The 18509-nt window shown below is 38.0% G+C and overlaps 1 protein-coding gene across 1 annotated transcript; it reads left to right on the top strand.

Annotated features, from left to right (window-relative positions):
• Nucleotides 1-1307: 1307 nt before the first annotated feature.
• Nucleotides 1308-15407, top strand: gpt2 (glutamic pyruvate transaminase (alanine aminotransferase) 2). The gene is made up of 11 exons (XM_081358844.1): nt 1308-2001; nt 3468-3557; nt 6812-6920; nt 7197-7327; nt 7424-7667; nt 8321-8400; nt 9063-9199; nt 11313-11487; nt 11675-11830; nt 12164-12276; nt 13911-15407. Exons 1-11 carry the CDS (start codon nt 1693-1695, stop codon nt 14008-14010), a joined length of 1644 nt encoding a protein of 547 aa, XP_081214970.1. The 5' UTR covers nt 1308-1692; the 3' UTR covers nt 14011-15407.
• The last annotated feature ends 3102 nt before the right edge of the window (nt 15408-18509 follow it).

The raw sequence follows: 18509 nt of genomic DNA, 5'->3' as shown, positions 1-18509 counted from the left end.
TTCGTCCATGTCATTTGAAAATGCTGAATCCTGTCAAGTGCTTATTGAAACAGTAAGGAAAATCTTAGAAGAATATTATGTGTGGCTCTGCAGACTTGTTGGCTGCACTGTGGGAACCCCATATCCTCTTCATATGCTAAACAAGCCATTGTTCAACACAACACTGCTCTTTTAACCTCACACAAGATGACGTAGGCTACTGGTACATAGAGTGTTAATGACGTTTTCAGTGTGACTGACAGAGAATCTTGTTTGGGAACTAACTGGATTTTTTTCTTTTTGTTATGTTAAAAATTTCACTGTCATGCCAGCCATTATAAGTGAAACCACTCTTTAGTTTCACCAAATATTTGCCTCTTATAAAAATAACTCAATAAATAAATAAATACAAATAAAAAAAAGCAACCTGACAAACAAATGTTGTGGTATTGAGAGGTAGATATTCTAAAAATGCTTAAGTGTTAGATTACCAAACAAACAATCAAACATTATATAGGCTGTTATTGAGCTACAGCCTTGTTTCCAATAGATGGCAGCATTTCATTTAGATTCGATTCAATTGCAGTCTTTCTTTTCACTTCTTCAGGATTTGACTTTAATTTGTGGTAAAATCCATACCTATATGCTTAACTTAGGCACTCACAGTACGTTTAAAATGAACGAAACAGTGTGCCTATGATTTTATGAACAATCTTTAACAATCTCTATTACTCCTGTCCTGATTATTCAATTAAGTATTAATCGAGTAATGGGCCTACCCCCTTTAATTGTCACTACAAGAAACACTTAAGGTAAAATGTTTTTCTTAAATAAATCTAGTGGGTCATATTCTTTTACACATTTACATTCTTTAACACATTCTTGCTCTTTTTCTTTCATTCTAAACAATGATTGACCCCAAGCGACCCCCAATATGTTTCGTGTAATATGACACATTGTGAGAATGCTTAGCTTCTTCTCGCCATTTCAATGTGATGAAATACAAAAGACGTAAACAAGAAGATCATTTCGTGTTTGTTGACACTGGTCAGAATATTAGAAAATCTGAGGTCGGTCTTATTCACCTTTATTCTCCTTTTGCTACCAAACTATGCCTAAATGTTTGAGAAAATCGTTAAAAGGATAGCTAAAAACAGTTTTTTAAATGACCAGACATGTCACATGTCATCTGAAACGGCAGGTTTAAATGGCCTGCTCTCGTGTGTGTGTGTGTGTGTGTGTGTGTGTGTTCTGATGAAATTTTGGCCCTCTGTGACAGTCGGAAAGTCTCCTCCCCTCATACACATCCACCGGCTGCGCTAAACCATACAGCGCCGGGTATTGTAGTTTTACTTTGAGCTTTGAATGGTGTAGGGTAGGCAGCGTGAGAACTACAACCCCCAACGAACAGAAACATGATCGCGCTGAAAGAGAGCGCATAAAGATTGGCGGGTGGATGATAGTAGGCGAGAATGAGGCGACTCTGAGCGTGATACAGTCAAGCACTTGAGAATGCTGATCGGCCTTGTACAGAAGATACATTTTCGGAAGTGATTTTGTTTTTTTATTCGTCAATTTTGCCCTGTAATTGTCCTAACTGGCGGTTAAAGCGACGGTTACAGTATCTTTTAAAGTTGCGCCCCTTCACGCGCATCCTTGTTCCGAGCTTTAGAAACGGCCACCGGACTGACTCGACTTCCTCAATCTGCCGACATGTATCGCTTGCAGTTACTGGCAGCTCGGTCACTGATCGCCGGAGCTCTCGATCAGTTTACCCCATTGACACTAACATCATCTCTTACCGGGGTGAGGCACAAATCTCAAGGTCCGCCCGTGGAGAAGTACGGCCAGATGCGCTTCAGCACCGCCGAGGCTAAAGTGTCAGCTGGGCGCCTGGACGGAAAGCTGCGGGAGAAGAGCCTGACCATGGACACACTGAACCCGCAGGTGAAGGCTGTGGAGTACGCCGTGAGAGGACCCATCGTCATCAAAGCAGGAGAGATTGAGAGATGCTTGGAGGAGGTGAGACAATGTTTACATACCCATTTTACACTTAATGCTCCCAAGTAACGTTACAGCATCCAAGAGCTACATGTTTATAAATGTGATTAGCCTATATGAAAAGTGAAAGTAGGTTTTATTTCTTTGCACAATTGTAACCAATTGCAAAATACAGTCTAAATTGTTCTGTTAGACCCAAAAGTAAGTTGCTAACAATAGTTAAACATTTTAAGTTTTCAATAAACTTTTCTTTTTTCACTTCTACATATTTTTTAATGCGAGTATATAGGCCTATTTGTGTTTCTCATTGGTCACTAATCTGACTACTAATATGAAGTGCTTGTTTTTTTAAGATTACTCCGCCTCATATAATAGAGCCTTTATATATTATATGTATAAATTGTGGTTGTTGTTTGAATATTGTTTTTAACATGCTTCCATTTCTGGAGATTTGACACACACATCTTTTTTCAAAGGAATAAACCAGAAACCGCTCTGGATTTCAAGATATCTGGTGTAAATGACCTGGGCTGCATTTCCCAAAAGCATAGAAAACCCAAGTAGATTGTAGAAGCATTACCACAATGCTTTTGAGAAATGCAGCCTCGGCCATTTACACCAGATATCTTGAAATATTCATTATTCACACATGTAAATAAAACTGACAGAACTATGTAAAATATATTAGTCTCTCAATTGATCTGAAGACACCCCTTAGGGGATACTTCTTTTCTTACCAAATGTACTCTGTGGTTGGAAGTAACATACAAAATTATCCACCCTAAATGCCTTGAGGTTGCTCATTTAGATTTCTTCTTTCCTTTCTTCTTGTGTCCATGATGGTTGCTTTGAACGGAACAGGGCCTTCAGTCCACTTTCTGACCTTCTTGCAGTGCCATTATCAAAGCAATGCAACAAATGTGTCTGATTGCTGTGAAGCTGACCATTCAGCAGTGATATTATGTAACTCTTTACTATGATGTAGAAGTTAGTTTGAGCTTGCATGCTCAGCAATGACAGATGAGCACTTAGGAAGAGAGCTAGGCTATATTTAGGCTATATCCCATGAACAGGTGTCTTTTCTGGACCTTTGACAAGGCATATCGTGTCCAAGACATTGAAAGTGACAGGGAAATGATAATTTATGTCTGTAGATGACATAATCATAGATATAATTATATAATTACAAGATATAATTTTTGTTCATAATATTGAGCCTGATTTCACAATCACAACATTACAGATTTCTGTGAATGTAGCATAGCCTTTGCATGTATTTTCCAACAACAAACTTTACTATGCGTGTCCAGACAAACATCTGCTTTCACTGCAGTTTGGTAGACATGATCATTTCCCTAAAGCTGTTTGGTGCATGATGTCAGGGCAGGTCTGGTTAGTGTGTGCTTTGGGTCATGGACTCTAGGCAAGACTTGTGGCGTTTTAGAAGCATTGTTCATACAGTGGGCTCCTCTCTTACTCTCTTAAAGGGTGGTACGAAACCCTTCTCTGAGGTCATCAAAGCCAACATCGGTGACGCACATGCCATGGGACAGCAACCAATCACCTTCCTTAGACAGGTAACCACAAATGCACACATTTTTCTAGTCTTAAAGAGACAGTCTTCATCTCTAATGAAATTGTTTTGGCATTGAATTAAGCAAACTATTAAAACCTGCATATTTAATTCCTCTGAACTGTTGACTGTGCCAACATGTAGCAAAACATTAAAGCATTAACAACATTAATGCTTCTGAAACTAAGTCTCTCTACAACTACACAACTCTTCAGTATTGGTATTATTGGTATCTTGGGGTGCTTTCACACTTTGTTTGATTGCCTGGTCCGAATGCGAGTTCGATTGCTCCCCTCTCCCCCTGCCCCCACTTGATTGTATTCACATTATATCATTTAGGTCTGAACCGTGGTGCGTTTGCATCAATGCAGCAGCTGTTACTTTTATGTTTTGTTTTCAAAGCGTCAGCACATAACAGCACTTGTGTCTTTCTGCACCGAATGTACTGCAAACTTTCTAAAGAATGCGGGAGTCCATTTCTGCTGAAGGCGAGTAGAAATTAGATCTACATTCTTTCTGCTTGCAGTGAGTCAGTCACGCTTATCAGGAAAGTGAGCGAGGACATGCACACAAACACACAGTTTTATCAAATCCTACATCCTCAATAGTGGTTCACTTCTGCAATTTAGTACGACTGCGTTCAAATCAGTAGCGAACCGTATACATACCCCAGACCAAGCTTTTTAGGTGGACTCGGGTACGGTTCGCGATTTGGAAAAAAAAATTTCACATCATCCAACTAAACTGAACTGAACTCTTACGTCAATCGAACCCGGGTGTGCACCAGAAGTGCTAGTGTGAAAGCACCCTTAGAAACAAGATTAATCTTAGACCTTTGAAGCATGAACATGCTTATTCAGGTTAATGAGGGGTCTGATTCCAGTGGCTTGAAAGAAAAGCAGCTTTTGTTGACCACTCACAGTTTTGGAACACACTGTACATTCCAGTGGAAGACAGTCTCTTATTATTGGCCTAGTTTAGTCTGAGTCGATCTGGCCTTTCTTTATGAGCTGAACAAAAGCTCCTGTGATGGCCTGGAACTGCTGCTTGAACCAACAGGACACTAGGGCTGCACGATATTGAAGAAAAATGCGATATTTGATATGTGATACGATAATGCTTTAAGTGTGTAAAATAAACCTAAATTATCTTTAAAATATATTAAAAATGTACTCTTCTGTTTCACATTCTTTTTGTGACAAAAAAACATCCCTAAAACTTCTGAAAGTGAACAGCAGTGTTTTACTGTAGCATAAGAAGTGTTATTTTAACATCAGTGTAAACCACGGTTACCTACATTAGGTTTATTTAACAACAAAAACTGAATTCTCAAATGTAGAAATAAAACACTGCTTAGTTTTCACTTCATGAATTAAATATATATACTGATTCTTATTCAAGCTACGAAAGTTATTCAGCCAAGAGCAGTGAGTGATTTTGTCTTTGTCTTTTGTTCATGACCCCAGTTATTGCAAGCCATTGCGATATGCATATCGCGATATATACATTTGCGATATTTCGACAATATCGATATTGTGCAGCCCTACAGCTTTTCATGCTAGCATGATAGTCATATGTTGCATCCCAATTCACCCCCTTATACTATGCTCTTAAAGGGATAGTTCACATAAAAATGAAAATTCTGTCATCATTTACTATGTATGACTTTCTTTCTTCTGCTGAATACAAAAGACGATATTTTGAAGAAAGTCGGTAACCAAACGATTGATGGACCCCATTGACTTCCATAGTAGGAAAAAAAAAATACTATGGATGTCAATGGGGACCAGCAACTGTTTAATTACCAACCTTCTTCAAAATATCTTCTTTTGTGTTCAGCAGAAGAAGGAAATCAAACAGGTTTGGAACAACTTGAGGGAGAGTAATTGATGACAGATTGTTCATTTTTGGGTGAACTATCCCTTTAAAGTATGTACTGTTTTTGTGAAGAATAAGTACATACTTTTTGAGTGTGAAGCAGAGTAGTAGGCAAGCTTTGAAACATATTAGTTCTGTGTATCCTCTCACCGTTTAAACTGCCCTGTCAATCATTGTCAGTTAAAATCCTCCACATTCAATTTAATTTAAACAAGTAATAAAAACTCAGTGAGTGTTTTAGCGCAATTTTCTCACGTCATGGGATCACAACACTAAGAGATAGCAAATCTTTTCCTGGATTTTTTTTGTGCGTTCCCGAGATTAGACCTTCCTTAACATAATGCCGAAAACCCGAAGTCTCTAGGTGGTCTGGTTGAGGAGTAGATAGAAGTGCAAGATTGGTGCGCACAGACAGAACAGAAATCATGAGTTAACAAGCGCAATTTTGTCCAGTGGAAAATTGCGCTAAAAGGGGGAAAAGTAGACCATCCGGGTATCTTTGGAATACTCACTTCAACATACTAAGATTTGGGACGTACTAATTCTAATTTTGAATACCATTTAGGATGAATAGTATGCGAATTGGGACGTGGCAATAGTCTCTGGTCAGTGTGGTCATATGATTTTCAAGCTAATGTCAACATTGAAGAAAAGGGAGCCAAAGGGAAGCTGCCTCTGACCTGAATGGGTTATTATGGCTTGGAAACTCCGGAGGGACTGGATTCCACCAGCCAACAAAGTTCCTGCTCAAAATTCTGATCCCCATTCAGTGTGCACACGAAGTCACACAAACACATTTTCCTATATACCAACTGAATGTGAATAAATAATGAATAATCATTGTAACAAAATGCTCTCCTTGCAACACAATACATATTGAAATATTGCCAGAATCAGAACTGAAATCCCATCCAATCAGCTGCAGTCAATTGTTTTCAATATTTTATTATCATTGATTGCAAGCATCTCTTCTCCATTTAGCATCAGTGGCCACCAGTGTAATGCAGTGTATGGAAATTGTTAGAATTAAATCTTGAGGGCGTGTCCCACAACAGGACCAAGCAATATTGATACGATCCACCTTTACGTTAAAGATGTTTAAAGCTTTTGGAACTCATTAAATCATTATGTTTTAATATAATATACTAAAATGTTATGCCTACTATACCATTTTGTTATAAACTAATTTCTTGTGATCGACAGTTAGAAATATTGCTCGTAGCATTGAGAGTTTAGTGGAAATACCTTCGGCTGTACTTTGCCTGTATATGCTCTTACACCTGAACACAATACGTTTTAAAGTGGCAATATAACATCACACAGCTTACTGACTACAGACAAATAACAGAGTGTTTTATCTGCATTTGTTCATTTGTGCAGGTGGTGGCTCTCTGCACGTTCCCTGAGCTGATGGACAGCCCCAGTTTCCCAGAGGATGCGAAATGGAGAGCACGGCGTATCCTGCAGGGCTGCGGAGGATACAGTCTCGGTGTGTGCGTTTTTTTCCTTTGAGGACTTGTTGTTGAAACTGGTTAAGACCTTGACATTGAATCAAATAGTTAAGATCAAGTTAAAATATAGAACTGTTTACAACATGGCTCTGTAGCGATTGGAAGGCATGCATGATGCTTTGTTATTGCAGATCATGCAGTTCTCACGAAGCTGGGGAACAATAGACCTGTATTGCAACACTCTGTTCTATTCAGTGTTGTTTTGCAGTAGTAGCCTTAGAGCCACTGTGCTAACGCATGCGTTTCTGTCGCAGGGTCATATAGTGCAAGCCAGGGTGTAGAGTACATCCGCAAAGACATTGCCGCATTCATAGAGCAAAGAGATGGAGTTCCTTCAAACTGGGAAAACATTTACCTCACCACTGGAGCTAGTGATGGCATTATGGTAATTAATTGTATATTTACAGTCAATCAGAGACTTGACCTAGAGTGCTTACTTGGCATGCGATACCAACAAACCCAAACTTTTATTTCTTTTAAGACTGTTCTGCGGCTGCTGGTTTCTGGGAAAGACTCTTCTCGGACAGGTGTGATGATTCCCATTCCTCAGTACCCACTTTACTCCGCTGCAATCTCAGAGATGGATGCAGTACAGGTCAACTACTACTTGGATGAGGACAACTGCTGGGCCCTGGACATAAATGAACTTTACAGAGCCTATCAGGCTGCCAAACAGCACTGCCAACCCCGAGTCATTTGCATCATAAACCCTGGCAATCCTACTGGTATGTAAATTGCAAAGCTATTCTTGTGTGCTAGGAAACAATGCCCTTGTGGCTGTTTGGATCCAATAGCATGTTGAAAGAAGAACATATGCTAAATTTTCCAGTCATGATCCCTTGTGATTGGGGATGATGCTGATGAGATCCAATATTAAATACATATTATGCAATATTCTAAGTCTTCTGAAGCTGATCACTTTGTGTGAGAAACAGAAACTGAAACTTGCATGTGGAATATACTGTAGAATATGTTCTCTAGAATATAGAATATTCTGTGTAGAATTCAAATGGGTCGGACACGTGATTGTGATTCGCTCCAGCTTGCGCTATTCTTGTCTCTGTCTGGAGTGATGTGTACTGTGGTATTTCAAGTCATGCTGATGCAAAACCAGGTGTTTCGCTTTGATGGAAAGCATATTTACACAACCTGTACCCTGTGCCATTCACTGTATAGGAAATAATACATGAGTGACCAATTTACTGATTTCACACACAGCTTTAGCTGATTAGACAAAATCTGATGACTCTTTATTAAAATGTGCCGCTTCAAGATGCACCATGCTAGGTTTGATGTTGATGCAAATTATATTTAGGGGAACTATCTCTTTAAATTCTGTCATGATCCCCCTTGCTTTATCTCGCTTTACCCTTTACAGGTCAGGTCCAGAGTAAAAAATGCATTGAAGAAGTCTTGCACTTTGCTTACGAGGAGAATCTCTTTGTTATGTCAGACGAGGTAAGATGTGCTCTTTTGCTTTCATCATTTGAATTGGAAAGTCTTTTAGTTAAGCTAGAAGTAGAAGTTTAAACGTTTAAAAGTTTGGGATCAGTAAGATAAAAAAAAGAAAGAAATTAACTTTAATTCAGCAAGGTGCATTAAATTGATAAAAAAATTACAGTTAGATATTTTATAATGTTACAAAAATATATATTTTAAACAAATGCTTTTCTTTTTAACCTTCTATTCATCAAAGAATCTTGAAAAATGTATCATGGTTTACACAAAAATGTAGAAATAATAAGAAAAGTTTTTTGAGCAGCAAATCAGCATATTAGAATGATTCCTGAAGGATCATGTGATTCTGAAGACTGGGATAATGTTGCTGAAAATTCAGCTTGACCATCACTGGAATAAATTACATTTTTAAATGTATTAAAATAAATAAAATAAAACTAATTTATATTTCACAATATTGCTGTTTTTACTGTTTTTGATCAAATAAATACTGTCTTGACGAGTATAGGAGACTTCTTTCAGAAACAAAAAAAAAATCTTACAGACTGCAAAAGTTTGAAAATTAGTGTATATTTAAGTGTGAAACCATTTGAAAGTATGTGTGCCTTTGACTTGCCCTTGACAGTTGTGTTCTCAGTGTTGGTTTGTGCTGTTGCTGGCAGGTGTATCAGGACAATGTGTACGCTCCTGACTGTCAGTTCCACTCCTTCAAGAAGGTGCTATATGAGATGGGTCCTGAATACTTCAACAGTGTGGAGCTCGCCTCCTTCCATTCCACTTCCAAAGGCTACACGGGAGAGTGAGTGTCCCTATCCTTGTACCTTCACAAGAGTCAGCATGTGCCTATCGGCTTTCACTGACCCTTCACACACTTTCACTTGACATAACCGCAGTATCCTGAAACATATTTAGACATCGTCTGGATTTGTAATTTGCAATTTTAAATAGATGCGATGTGGAAAGATCTACCACCTTCAGTGACAAGTTATTGGTATTTGTAAGGAAGGCTTGGACTGGTAGAGTTTTATAGGCAGTCCAGTGGCTTGGCCTGAGGCATTGTTGCATTAAATGTAATCTTTGTTAAAACTCGTTCCTCTAACTGAGACTGGTTGTTCAAAACCAAGTTAAAAGTTATTCATGCCGAATGTTGGCTGATTGGAATTAAAGATGCTGTATGTAAGTTTTTGACTGTACTAAAGCATAAAAATACTATAATATTTTTGGAGATATTTTGGAAACATGCTGAGTTTCGACACATACTCGTTTCTCTGAAAAACAATGCTACAGCTAGGCCTGTCACGATTATGAAATTTGGCTGACGATTAATTGTCTAAAAAATAATTGCGGTTATGGCGATTAATTGTCAGTTTTAGGGCTTTGGCGATTATGCCGATTAATTGTCTGTTTTAGGGCTTTGTGCTTCATTCATTAAATAATTGTGATAAATTTAATCCTTTGTAAGTTATCATTTTGCAGTGTAAGATTACAGTTAACACCTTTAAATATTAAATAAATATATTCAATAGCTATGACAATTTGTTTATTAAACTTAGTGAGTGTATAAATCAGCAGCAAAAAGTAATTTTTGAAAACATCTGCACAGTAATTGAATAAAATCTAAACATGTTAATAAAAACAAATGTGCACAAACCATGATAATATGATACGCTTCAAAACAGAGCGGAACAAAGCGCGTATGCGCATCGCGGGTGCAGAATGATGTGCTTAATGCAACATGGAGTCACAGTGCGCAGCGCTGCACAAGTGCGCATTTAAAAGTTCACGGCACAAAGTGAAGAAATGTCGACTGTCGAGGGCACAAATCCTAGTGTATATCAGTCCAACAGTTTATTGATCATTTGTTTCTTCACAGTTTTAAACTCCAGTTATTGCGCGTCTGATGCCAATTCATAGTCCTTGTGCTGTGTAGGCACACGGTAGCAAGCGAGTCATCTACAGATCAAGCATTATAACACAATGTCACATTGGAGAAAGTTTTACCGTGTATCCTGTCGTAACCGGACGACGCGCGCTGTTTGAATGCTGCACGGAATGATTGACAGCTGCAGACGAGTTTGTGAACTTTAATTTAACAATGTAAATATACTACTGTCCCTCACATTAAACTATGAAATGGCTTCAGATGACTTTGATGTTGCTGGAAAACGTAATTAGTGCTTGTCTATTTATTTTGGTCCATGACTACCCCTTGTGCCATAGGCCTATAAAAGAGCGCAATAATCGCGGTTGTCTGAAACAATCGCGGTTAGATCAAATAATCGCGATCAGACGGTTATTTAATTATCGCGACAGGCCTAGCTACAGCCAGTTATTTTACTTTGAAATGTGCGTTCCGTGTCGGAATGTCTGTTTTTGTTTTGGTCTGTGTGATCCCGCCCACTGACAATTTACCCAATAGTATTTCGACACCCCGGTTTGCCAGTTAGTGGAAAACAGCGTATTGCAGTCATGGAAGCCAGCAAACAAACTATGTCAGAGATCGCAGATTCTACCCGACCTAAAAAGCCTCGGCACCCTTCTAAAAATCTATGAACCAGAGCATATTAAAACGTGATACAAACTCATCATAAATCAATAAATCAACTCATTAACTTACAGTGTGTAAGTCTCCTCACCTTCCGTTGTCAATTGCACTCGTTCCTGATGTGTGTCCTCAATCTGGCAACCCGCGTGAGCGAGCGTTAAGTCAGGGAAAACAACTCTCTCTAAATATTTTGAATTTGGACTGCGTGCCCATTTCTGTCGCTAGGTGTCAATCTCACATACTGCACCTTTAAATGACTTTTCTTTTTTTGACATGACTACAGATATTTATGTTTTGGCTAATAAATGTGGCAGCCTTGTCCGTCAATTCAGGGAACTCATGTGACCATGTCCATGTCCTTCCACAGGTGTGGCTTCAGGGGTGGATATATGGAGGTGATCAACATGGATCCTGAGGTCAAGGTCCAGCTGGTAAAGCTATTATCAGTTCGACTGTGCCCCCCCCTGGCTGGCCAGGCTGCAATGGATGTCATTGTCAACCCTCCACAACCAGACGAGCCCTCGTTCAAACAGTTCCACCAGGTCAGTCGTGTAGTCTAGTGTCTGGTGAAGTAAAGCACATTGTGTGCTGACACTGACAGTAATTTCATTGTTATGTTGTTTTAAGTATGCAAACATGTAATTGTTACACATCAGTAACCTGTTATTACATGAACAGTCCAAAAGAATTTCTAGGTTTGATTTTGACTGGGTGTCTGATCTCTATCAGGAGAAATCATCAGTGCTGGGTGCTTTAGCAGAAAAAGCTAAGCTAACTGAGCAGATCCTGAATGCTGTTCCAGGAATCAAGTGTAATCCCGTCCAGGGGGCCATGTACGCCTTTCCTCGCATCTTTATCCCTCCTAAGGCAGTGGAGGAAGCCAAGGCAAGTGCTCCTACTTTAGCAGAACTTGAGCTCTACGGCACTGCACATTGTTCAAACTCTTAAAACTTCTTTCATCACCATTGTAATGGTGATCCGTGTGTTATATGATTAGGAAGGGTGCAACTAGTATTACTAGTTCAGCACAGTCTGCCCAGTAATCTTACTCGAATGGTTAACTAAATCCAACTGTATAAATATTATTCTGTTTAAGAGCTACGTTTTGTTACTGAATCATACTCGGATGAAACATGTGTTCTGCAACTCGAAAAATTGAAGAAATTAAAGGTGTGAGCTGTCACTGATGTGTCAAATCTGACTGATTTGGTTCGGCAGGCTCTAGGAATGCAGCCTGACATGCTGTACTGCCTGAGGTTGCTGGAGGAGAAGGGGATCTGTGTTGTTCCTGGTAGTGGCTTTGGACAGAAAGATGGAACATATCATTTCAGGTAAACTTGTTCTTGTTATTCAAACAGATTCAAACATTTGATCTGATATCAGGTGATTTCTTGACATGACCCCCTGGAAGTACACCATTTGAAATGTGTTATTTTTGTCATGGGCACTCAGTGCATCTGTTTGTTTCGTCTATTTTCACCTGTCATGTGAGTACCGTATTTTCCAGACTATAAGTTGCTCCGGAGTATAAGTCGCATCAGTCAGAAAATGCGTCATGATGAGGAAAAAAAACATATATAAGTCACATTTATTTAGAAATGTATTTCACAAAAAAAACAATGTTACGGACGGGACAGTTCTCCGTTACAGACGTGAGCGCTCTGAAAGCGGCAGTAAAAGACTGCTTTAAAACTTTCACAGAGACCTCAAACAGAAAGCACAAAGCCTGCATTTAAATTTAATTTAATTTTGTATTAATTGTATCTTAATTTTAATCAATGTTTCATCAACCAATTGCCTGGATTTAATAAATAAGAAGTAAATTAGTAGAAAATAGATAATCACGACACGGAGGTGCCGGCGCGTGAACTGGAGCTCGTCTCATATATGAACCACAACTCGGCGTATAGCCTACTTGCCTCACAGACCTGATACATGTATAGAAAGCTTGAAATGTCTACTTTTAAACAGAACAATTCAAAACGAAAGAAAACAGACTGTTCTCTGCTTATGTAATCCGTATGAAATATGCATTTCTCTCTGGCGCGTTCACTACTGCGAAGATCGCGAGTCAGCATCGTCAACTTCATCTTTGCAGCCGACACTGACACAGAAAACACGTTTATTAGTAAACAATTAAAATCTCTCCTTGCTATATTTGACATATTCATAATCATTACTTTTGCTGGTTCTTTGTGACAGCTTTTAGGTGCTTTATTGGCAGCGCCACCCTTACATGTTACATGAAAGCGTTACCACTGCATCAGTACCGAAAACATGTAGATTTATTTCTTTTTGGGGGCATTTTGTTTATGTTCAGGCTTTCTCAGTCGTCTTTAGGTTAATGTATTAGTAAACTTTTTTTCAGTTGTTTTCAGTTAATTTTTTTCAGGTGGGTAGGCCACAGGAGCAGCATAGAGTACTTTCGCAGCTGTAGACGGTAATGTTTTCTCTTGGTTCATGTCAGTCAGTATGAATTAATTTTGATATACAAGTCGCACCTGACTAAAAGTCGCAGGACCAGCCAAACTATGAAAAAAAAGTGTGACTTATAGTCCGGAAAATACGGTATTCAGTCTTGCTCATGGCACACGCACAGTCCCAAACCCTACACTAGCAACTATTCCAGTTGTTTCTTGAAAAAAATTAATTAAAAAGCAAGCCGTTTTGAATTTGCTGCTATGCATGTCCATGTATCAGGTATCACTACGATTTGAATGTAAATCAGTCACCATTCAGATTTTACACTAACACATGTCATGTTTTATTGTTACTTCAACTTTGGTTTTTAAACCTTAGGATAAAAACATCGCTCTATTGAAAACTATTCACTTTCCCCCTAATACTCAAAATAACGTGTTGTGTGATATTGTTTCCTGTGTATAGTTACTGGCATAAAATTTATAAGCCGGTAACACTTTTACTTGTTTGCACTTTATGTTTGGTATGTTTGCCTTTGTTTCAGGATGACAATCTTGCCATCCACAGAGAAGCTAAAGGTACTTCTTGGCAAAGTGCGAGATTTCCACATCAGTTTCCTGAAAGAGTATTCTTCTCTGGAGTAGCTACAGAGAGGAGATGTGTCCTGATTTGGAAAACATAAGCTGGCGTGCTCCAGCACTACTTAACACACTAACTACACATTTAGACTGTAAAGGTAGTGTTAAGTATCTTGCAAATTTTGTTTTTATTTTCATTTGAAACATGATTTAATGAAGTTTCAAGAAATACAGCCTTGTTTACAATACTAATCATTTTGGGAAATGGTTTCTGGATGAGTTTTGGGGAACTATTAGCGGTTTAGTCAGACATGTAACATGATGTTTGAATGTTTAATTTTTACAGCCAGTATTCAGCAAGATTACCAATCATTTTCCATTTTAAATTTGCTTTTAATTCATCAATTCTGCAGCAGGGTGTTGGGTTAATAGACACCCTCTATCATACATGAGATTCAGTTACAAATATAATTTTATATGAAATACACCTTATATGAATGATATGAATGACACTGAAGGTAGTGTTTCTGGAAAGTTTACAAGAAGGGACTGATGTTTCTGTTGTCCTAATCTTTAGTTGCACTCATTGCCATGCAATGTACATAAACATTTTATTTGACAAAATGACAAGCTTGGTCACAAGTTAAGCTTCTGTGGAAGATTGTGACTAGGGTGAAAACATGGCGCATATCTGGCTTGTAATCGTTTACTGATGTATTTTATTTCCTCTGCTTTTGCGTCACAAGTTATTTTAAACTAGTAAACAAAATCCTGTACCATGATGCTGATCATCAACTTGCTCTGTCAACTCAGGCTCTGATCATGAGTTCATGAATAACTACATATCATGTGCAAATTGTGACATCAGTAGCGAACATCCAATCACACGCTTTGAAACAGTGAGACTACGATTAATTTCTCAAGAGAGAGTCAGTGTTCACTTTTATCTTCTGCTGAAGATTTAGAGATGACGAAACACGAGGAATTCGACCGTTTACCTGCTGCATTAAACACAGAGTTGGCACAAACTGATCTAAAACTTCACGAGCCAGGTGAACCTGCTTCTTGGTACAGGCCAGTTCATTTTAGATAGTCTGTTGTATTACCTAAATGTCAGCCATTAGGAGATATTAGTGCCAAAGTTGACTTATCAGTTGAAATTTTCCCTTTCTGACATCTCATCTTTCACATCAAAGCCATTAACGGTGAATGAATATTGTTAATGCACTCTTGCATTTCTTTGAACTTATCACTTCATATGAGGTGCCTTTAACTCATGCCTGTGAACTTTTAATGAAATGAGTTTTCCTACATGCATTAATAGCTTGTAATATTGAATTTTTTAAAAAAGCTTGTTTGTTTCTTATGCATTTTTTGTTTACAGATTTTTGGAAATTGGCCCAACCTTAACATTGTATATAGTATTTTCAATTGAATATTAAAGTTATGGAGACTGTTAATCACTTAAGTCTCTTTGTCTCATTTAGCACTGCTTTCAGATGTCAGTTCTGTCAGAACGCAAGAACATACACAAATAAAATGAAAAAAGTACACCAGGTCGGAGAAATGGGTGTGTCGAAAGGTTTCTCATTGGTGAAAGGAGCTTCTCCTTGACAAATGAACAAATGTTTTATTGGATAAAATTGAGTTTGATAAATTGCCTAATTTTAACCTTTTGCTTAAGATGAACCATATCTATTTGTCCTTATCAGGCAAAACACTGATGTTTTGGTCACTTTAGATTAGGGTCCAATTCTCACTAACTATTTTCATCAAACTTCTAATTACTGCTTATTAATAGTTAGTAAGCTGGTTGTTAAATTTAGGTATTGGGTAGGATTAGGGATGTAGAACTAGATCATGCAGAATAAAGCATTAATATGTGCTTTATAAGTACTAATAAACAGCCAATATCCTAGTAATATGCATACAACTAGTTAATAGTGAGAATTGGACTCCAAACTAGTTTACATGCACCTTTAATGAAAATAGTCTACAGAAAAACATACAATTGTAAATCACAGTTGTATTACAAGTAAAATAGTAGAAATTACTGCTTCTATAACATTTTTATAGAAGAACATCATGTGCAATCATAGGCAGACTCAAAAGAGACTTTTGTATCCATATAATAATTTGATTTTTTTTTTATTATTTATATTGAGTATTTATATTATTGTGGTGGATCATTATCACATTACAGTTAAAGAAGGGATTTGGGCTGAAAGGATTATGACAAAAAGGTACACACCTATTGTGTATGTTGGATTTATCACTTCCTTGTAATCTGTAGGCCAATTAGTCCAGTCATTTTAAGCCAAAATGGGGGTCAACCTTTGCAAATTGCAATAGAAGCAAACTCAGCTGATTTTGTATCCTCAATATGTCCTGAGTAAGGGGGAAAAAAAGCCCCGAAGAATCCCATTAGGGGAAAGTTTTGAAAAAGACCCAAATATTGCCTATTCATACGCCTATTCATTCTTTTACTTACGTGAATATGGTAAAAAGTTTAACCTTTAGATATCACCATGAAAATTACTCTGTTGATTACTTGCATCAAGACAAACAAAAAAATGTATTACAAGTTTTTTTTTTTAATTGTTTGTTAACATGGACAGTCTCTGCAATAATAATGAATAAAGACTGGTTTAAAGTACTTCCTCCTGCCTCTATGTATTAATGCTCATGGGTAGCCTAAATGGGTTTCATTCAGACCTTAATATTAAGTCTTTTACTGTTATGTGTCAACAAGACTCAACAAGACATTTACACTTGCGGCCGGTTGCATAAACATAGCCACAATGTAAAGACAGTGTCTTAAGTTCTAGTATGACCTACTAGCAGTTAGTCAGGGGCAGTCAGTCTTAGTTTTCTTTATCAAAGTATAGGCTTATCTACGTTTTTATGTAGCTGATTTAAAAAAGCTACTGACCATCTTAAAGAAAATAAATTGATGTCTAACTTGTAAGACTAGTCTTAGAGGTTTATGCAACCGGCCCCTGTCTATAACCAATGTTTAGATCTGTTGTGGTATTTATGCAAATTAGCACATATGTAATTAGATTATGCACCGTTTGTCCATGTTAACAAACAATTTAAAAAACGTGTAATACATTTTTTTTTGTCTTGATGTAAGTAATCAACTCAATAATTTTCATGGTTAGGTGATATCTAAAGGTTAACATTTTTACTTAATAAGGGGATTCTTCGGGGCTTTTTTTACTCAGGACATATTTACAGGAGTTCTGTTACAATTTGTCCTACCTTTTTTTCATAAAATGACTGGACTAAATAGCTTTTAAGTTTAAAGCCCGCCTTTGTGTGGAACAGACAGCTTTTTCGACCAACTGTAAAGGCCTTTCTGCACAGCCATTACTCCGACCTGCAGAGACTACACTCGCAGACGAAGCCGTCGCAGTCAACGGTGTAATGTTAGGATGCACTGCCCTCTGGTGTTCTTTGCAGCCATTTTAAATCCGCGGGATGTTGTTTTGAGACCACAGGCAGCACGCGACATTCCTGGGCAATCGAGACCATTTCTGCATGTAGTTCTGGGTTACAGCACAGGTGTTTCCTAAACTGCTCTGGGTTCACTGTCAGTTCAGATGTAACCCATGTATGTTTGTGAACCTAAGTGACAATTTCTGGAGTGGTTAAATTTCTCTACTTCATAATTTGGCACGTGGACCTGTCAGTAGAGAGCACACGTAGAACAACACATTTCAGATAAAAGAGTAAGAGTCTGTTTTGACAGCTTTGCCATCTTAAAGGCACATTTTTTGCTTTAAAAATAGCAAAAATCACTATATCTATGTTATATATATTTTTTAGTTGTGTACTTACATTAATCCCGACTGTTTCCAACAACTTTAAAACCAGGAGAAATTTGTAATTTAATTCGAGAAACGTCCCGTTTCTTTATTTCCGTTTTGTCGCCGCCAATGGCGTCATATCCGCGTTGTCCCTGGTTTCCGCTCGTGCTGCCATGGCAACCAGAGCCGTCTGATACATACATACAACCGGCGTAGCGTCATAGAACGTCTCTGAAAAGGTTCACGCCCACTTTTAGGGGAAAACAATCCGGCGAGCGCCATACACAGTAACGGATTGAGGACGTGTACTAACCCTTACAAACATGTAATTTGTATTTAAACATTTTTTTTTTCACACAGTAGGCTACCCCTATTATGTATTTGTATTTAATTATTTTTTTCCACACAGTATTTTGTATTTTTTATTTTATTTTAAATACATTTCCATGTATTTATGCCCATCTCTGCCTGCCATCATTATCAATATCTTGCTGTTATGGAAATATCATGAATTACGGATGATGCTATCGAAAGCTAAATCAGGCTAGTTGTATAGCTGGACAGAAACGTGCACTCAGTAGCTACTCTAAATATAAAGACACAATATTATACATTTAAAGATGTTTACTTATTAAAACCGTAGTAAAATCATTCACTGGCTACCTGGTGACTCGATGAGGTACGAGTAAATGTCCGGGTAAACCACTGGGTGGGGTTGTTAGACCAATTTGACGCTGGTAGAATGAAACGGGA

The sequence above is a fragment of the Scardinius erythrophthalmus genome (assembly GCF_964197995.2).
Source record: "Scardinius erythrophthalmus genome assembly, chromosome: 2".
Lineage (NCBI taxonomy): Eukaryota > Metazoa > Chordata > Actinopteri > Cypriniformes > Leuciscidae > Scardinius > Scardinius erythrophthalmus.
This window is presented reverse-complemented; position numbering and strand designations above follow the sequence as displayed.

What these genes read in the sequence shown, in the direction of transcription:
- gpt2 (XM_081358844.1), top strand. Translation starts at nt 1,693, where the DNA reads ATGTATCGCTTGCAGTTACTGGCAGCTCGGTCACTGATCGCCGGAGCT. An exon ending in AAACCCTGGCAATCCTACTG is followed by an intron (nt 7,668 to 8,320) that starts GTATGTAAATTG and finishes TACCCTTTACAG; the next exon opens with GTCAGGTCCAGAGTAAAAAA. An exon ending in GATGGAACATATCATTTCAG is followed by an intron (nt 12,277 to 13,910) that starts GTAAACTTGTTC and finishes CCTTTGTTTCAG; the next exon opens with GATGACAATCTTGCCATCCA.